This window comes from Podarcis melisellensis (assembly GCF_964234715.1).
Source record: "Podarcis melisellensis genome assembly, chromosome: 2".
NCBI lineage: Eukaryota > Metazoa > Chordata > Lepidosauria > Squamata > Lacertidae > Podarcis > Podarcis melisellensis.
In genome coordinates this window covers 94,819,378-94,825,377 of record NC_138529.1, presented here as the reverse complement: position 1 = coordinate 94,825,377, position 6,000 = coordinate 94,819,378, and the positions used below count along the sequence as shown (strand labels likewise).

The window sequence follows — 6,000 nt, the reverse complement described above, 5'->3', positions numbered from 1 at the left end:
CTGCTAGATCACATTCTCCTATGGGTGTTCTCTAGGCTCCATAATGGAGTAAGGTAAAGGGACCCCTGACCATTAGGTCCAGTCTGGGGTTGCGGCGCTCATCTCGCTTTACTGGCCAAGGAAGCTGACCTTTCCCCGCAGACAGCTTCCGGGTCATGTGGCCAGCATGACTAAGCCGCTTCTGGCGAACCAGAGCAGCACACGGAAACGCCGTTTAGCTTCCCGCCAGTAGCTATTTATCTACTTGCACTTTGACGTGCTTTCGAACTGCTAGGTTGGCAGCAGCAGGGACTGAGCAACAGGAGCCACCACCGACCTTCTGATTGGCAAGTCCTAGGCTCTGTGGTTTAACCCACAGCGCCACCCGTGTCCCTACCATAACGGAGTACCCTGGAGCAAAATTTTACCACGAAAGCCTGCCCATCTGTGCTTTGCAGGAGAGGCATACAACTGGAAAACAAAGTCAGAAACCCAACAGCAACCAGAAAGGCGTTACATTATGCTGCCCTCTGTTTCACTTTCAACTGCCCCCCCCCCGCCTTAATTCAGACATGTGGTTTGTAAATGGTATGTGAATTTAAACATAACAGTGTCATAATAGCCTTGGTGCAAGCTATGATTTGGAAACCAATGCCAAACCATGGTTTAATAGCCTCCCTTTGGCAGTCCTTAAAAACCAGTTCTGGAAAGCTGCTGTAGGGTTCAGATATAACAGCAAATCATGGTTCAGCATTGTGCTGGAACTGTGAACACTACAACGTTCACAAAACAGGCAAGCTATGTGTTTTTGAGAAAATACCAGTGTAGAGTTTGGAAATAATGAAAACCTAATTAAACTACTACAATTTTTTTTAAGGTACTCAAGAACCTCCTGCATAGTATTCCCATATGGCAGTGACCCACATAGGGTTCTAAGGAGCAATTTAGTTTAAATTAAGCCAGCACAAATCACCCCTGTTCCATACTTTGCTTGGGAGTAGATCTATACCTAAGCCTAGCAAAGGGAAAACAAGACTCTAAAACAGAGTTTGACTTATATCATTCATTTTGCTGGCTTACGTTCTGCTGAGTTGCCAAGTCATGTGACCAAGCTGAACTGAGTTATGAACCAAAGGAAGTTCCCCTGCTCAGACACATCCCTCACGGCGTCCAGAACATCCACTCTTTTGTGGTTTATGCCAGCATAAGATCCATCTGTCTCAGCTCAACCATCTGAGCCCCAGCTAAACCCAGATGAGGGAGCTATGCGGTACTGCAAGAGTACTGTGACATGGAACCTGTGGGCTGCTCACTGCCTTGCTGTATAGGAGGACAGCGAGCCCAAAATTAGACACCCCCTCCCCAGCCCTTGTGCTGCCTTTCTAAAGCCAGCTAAGTGAGGCACTGGGGTTTGAGAAGTAGCCTGGAGGACTCTAGGACGCTGTCAGAGCCCTCACACCTCCTTCTCCAAACCCAGCACCTCGCTTATTACCTGGTGGCAGGGGGATGTCAAATGTTGCTGAGGGCCACCAAAAAAAGGCCTTGAGGGACACATGAGGCTGCACATTGGACCGCCCTCTTTTAAATCCCTGCTCTAAAGCATGGGTAGGCAAACTAAGGCCCGGGGGCCGGATCTGGCCCAATTGTTTTCTAAATCCGGCCCACGGATGGTTTGGGAATCAGTGCGTTTTTACATGAGTAGAATGTGTCCTTTTATTTAAAATGCATCTCTGGGTTATTTGTGAGGCATAGGAATTTGTTCATCCCCCCCCCTCCAAAAAAAAATAGTCCACCGCCCCCAAGGTCTGAGGGACAGTGGACTGGCCCTCTGCTGAAAAAGTTTGCTGACCCCTGCTCTAAAGCATCTAGATTGCACGGATCCCAAACTGATTGTGTTTACCCTACTACCCATAGTTGGAATTATGCAGTGACTATTGGGAGTGTTTATTGCATATCAAATTACTACATGGGTGCCAAGAAGGTGCACACCTCATCAGCCCTCATGTACTTTAATTTCAAAGAACTACCTGTGTGCCCAAGAATGGCATTTATCTATAAAAGAAGAAAAGAAGCTCAGTGGCCCTGCTACTGGCTCCCATATTATACAGCATTAGATATTTGAGGCAGAGCATACAAAATCTGCCTGCATTTTTGTTTTCTTGCTGCAGAGAATGAGACCATTTTGTCACAGCAGTAAAAGTGGACTTGTTTTTGTTTTTCTGTATTCGAGGCAATGCAGGGTGTGTTGGTTTCATTAGATTTAGCAGAATCACCTGCTGGTAGCAGTTAGCTCTAACTGATGGTACAATTGCATGACAACCAGTGGCTGACTGCCTCAAGGGGTGGAGGGAAGAGAAAACACAGAAAACCCTTGTGTAAAACTGCAACTTATTTTGAAAAGAAACAGGGAAATGAATGTGTACAATAGCTTATGTATCTGCTGATACTGATAAGCATCCTCCTGTTAGCTGTGAGTGAAAGACAACTAGGATTGTTATTTGAACAGAATTTATCTTTAAAATCAAAGACCTTGTAGTGTTCCTTACCTTAGGAACAAACACTACAAAATGATTACAGGTGGATAGGTGTGTGTGTGTCTGTGTGTAAAAAACCACCCTTGTTTTTTTCTTTTCCAGCCTTTATTATATTCATTTCCAGAATGTAGAAAACAAAAACAAGACTACCAATTTCTATTCTTATCTAGGAGAATTGAGGGCATTATAAAATATTTGCCCCTTTTGAAAAATGCTTTGTGCCCATGAAATTATTGCATAAGCAGTGTTAACGGAGTTAAGTTATGAAAGGCTATGAGGGTCACAGACAATATGGAATAGAACTGGTACCAGGCCCCTAAGCGCATAAGCGACAACCGCGTTAAGTGGGGAGCATCCTCTAAACACACTGTAAATGCCCTCTCTGCTGCTCTCTCTCCAATCCAGACCAAAAATACTGTATCCAAAAATATCCACAACTAGAATTGAAGCTCTGGGGCCAGCTGGAGGCTGGAGGATGTGCAGAAAAGTGGACAGTTGTATAAACGGGCAACATGTGAAATGTGGAAGTTAGAAAGAACACCTTTGTCAGTGGTAGTTTCCAAAATGACAGTGGTAAATACAAAAAACAGACTACAATTTACAAAAATGGAATGCCTGCAGGTACCGTACCAACTTGTCAGTAAGGTAACTTTTATACCGCATTTAACACTGTTTTGTTTTTGTTTTTTGGTAGTGAGGAGAAGTCTGTATCAAACTACAGGGGCTCAATTAATATAATTATAATTATATAATTATATATTTAATTAATATAATTAGAATTTAATTTAAGTAGTGTTGACTTTGCTTATTAGATACTTATGTGACACAATTAACGATGCATGTAGTTTTGCCAGTCTGTATTCAATAAAAGCAGTTACAAAATCAATTAAATAAGGAGGATAGACTCCGTTGCTTCTGTGTTGGATCTAAGGTTTGGTGAAAACATACCATATTTTTCGCCCTATAGGACACACTTTTTCCCCTCCAAAAATGAAGGGGAAATGAAGGGGAGCTGCCTGCACCCCGAAGCCTGGCCAGTTTCCACCCCCCAAAAAACTAGGTGCGCCCTATGGGCCGAAAAATACGGTATACAAGAATGACAGAGGACTGTTGTAAAAACCCAAACACTACTGGATGCGATCTGCACATGCAGCAGAGCTGAACCCAGTAATCTGTTGATCTCAAGACTGTGCTGGTTGAGGGAGGTCCTTTGGCAGTCACCCTGAAATGTCCTTCTGCCCAGGCTTTACTGAGGACAACACAACTTACACATCGTATGTATTTACAACAGACACCTTTGACAGGAAGCCACCGACAGCAGATGTTTTCAGCTCATCCGAAGGTAGATTCATGCTTAATGAAATATATGAAATGCCAAGAAATAAATAAAATATTCTTACTTTAGAAATGACTGGAAATCTTCGCATACTGCTTCACAGCCTGGCCATTTGCATACTCCGTGCCCATAAAGCGGATGGCTATGAGAGTGTTCTTCGTGGGATAAACTGATGGGGAAGGAAAAAAGCAGGAAAGCATTATTAAGGTGGTGCTTTGAATGACTTTAACTTGCTGCAGCGTTGAAAGCAAAATATGTAAGTATAAACACATTAAAAAATGAAATATTCAGGAACGCACAATTCCATTTTGTTTCAAGGAAGCCCTCCTTTGAGCTTTACAACAGAACAGATGCAAATGTGTTGGGATTGTAGCAAACAGGTTATGTGTGTCTGATTGATTAATTAATTAGAAGTTTTGTTAAGAACTGAAATAAACATAGGAAGTGAATGCTGGGAACATCTGACAGTGTAGCTTTATGTCTTAGATACAAAAAGTGTTTGAAAATTGCATATTTACAGCAGATGGAAGACTAAATACCCTTGCAGTTTAGATCTAGCATCTTAAGTAACTTTGAGGGTTATAGGTGCTCCAAAATACTGTGTAAGACAAAAAGAGAGAAAAGCACGCATATCTGTGTTACGGCATCTTTAACCCTATCACAACAGACCTGCATGCTCCTCTCGATACCTTCTTTGCAGTTCTGTTCATATTTCTTAGCAAAAAGTGAATGTTTCCCAACTATAAAATTCATTTTAACAAGAAACGTAGCAAAAAGGGAATTCTGTCATTTCACTGGGATAGAAGGGTGCCATTAACAGCAGCACTGCTACCTAGGCCACCAAGACAGAGCTTATAAAAAGGCGGTTGGGGTGGGAAGCACCTTTTCAAACATCGAAGAGTTAAAACTCTAGCAGGATTCCAATCAATACATAATGATTTGGCCACACTGCTCCAAGTCATGAGATGCTTTGATCCAGGCCATGTGGTGCTCAGGGAAATGTATCTGTTGCATTAACTGATGAACCATGTTCTGAAATATCTTTACTCAACTTCTGCATGAAAACGTCTTCAGCAAAGGAAATTATTTTTTCCTGACAATTTCCATAACCTTAAATGACTTTTTAAAAGAAGAAATGTCAGTTATCTTGAAGGGTGCACTTTTTTCTCCACAGTCATTTCTTCTCCCAAATTGTTTTGTGTGTGTGTGTTCAGCTGACTGTCTTTGCCAGCTGCAAGCTCAAAAGAAAAAAATGTAAAAATAATAAGAGACATGCATGTGTCTCTATCAGGCATTAACTACCCCCAATTCCCCCCCCCCCATCATATTCAACACATATGAATATGTTACAAATCAGTGTAAAATCTTACTTCATAATTTCTTTTGGCAAACAACAGAATGAGCAATATGATATTTTTACTGGCTGAATTATAAGCGTTTTCATTATTACTTAGACATATATCACACATTTCCTCTAATATAAAGAACCCCAAAGCAGCATACAAAAACCAACATGTATGATACACACAAACAAAACAAAACCACTATAAAATCGCCAATTAAATTCCATAAGCTACAAAGCAACCAACAGAGTAGCTGATCAGCAAAATAGAAAATTTAAAGCTCTTCAACCAAATGCTTGTTGATTTTTTAAAAAATGTATTTACTTATTTCTTAAAACTACTCACTCTGGGGGACCAATCACATTTCTCCACTATGGTAAATGCCCTGTTTCTTGTCACTGCCTCCTAAGGATCTTGTGAAGGTGGGGCCATGAGCACAGCCTCTCCAGCTGACCTAAAAGCATGTGAGGGACCGTATAGGGCAGGGATGGGGAACCTGTGGTCCTTCTGGGTGTTGTTGTTCCTGTCATCCTTGACCATTGGCCATGGTGGCTGGGGATGATGGGAGTAGAGATGAACCACATCTGGAGTCACTTCTAATATTATATTTGGCTGGGGATACCCAGCCAGATGGGCAGGGTATTATATATTATTATTATTATTATTATTATTACAACAACAAATTATTAACCCACCCACAAGCCCCCTCCGTGGGGAAGGGGGGACAGTGGCTTACTTTTGAGTAAACGCAGCTAGGCTAGAGCTGAAAAGGTGGGGAAAGTGCCTGTGGAGTTGTTCTGGCTGTGGC

At 42.0% G+C, this 6,000-nt stretch overlaps 1 protein-coding gene across 20 annotated transcripts in view; it reads right to left on the bottom strand.

Annotated features, from left to right (window-relative positions):
- Positions 1–6,000, bottom strand: part of FOXP1 (forkhead box P1) — a 513,657-nt gene that overhangs the window by 59,879 nt on the left and 447,778 nt on the right. For all 20 annotated transcript variants that reach the window (XR_014165850.1, XM_081901936.1, XM_081901945.1 and 17 more), the window contains one exon: positions 3,914–4,018. Coding sequence is in view for 19 of the 20 variants with exons in the window: in XM_081901936.1 (XP_081758062.1) it covers positions 3,914–4,018 (105 nt within the window). In the remaining variant the exon portion in view is untranslated. The remainder of the gene's footprint in view (positions 1–3,913; positions 4,019–6,000) is intronic.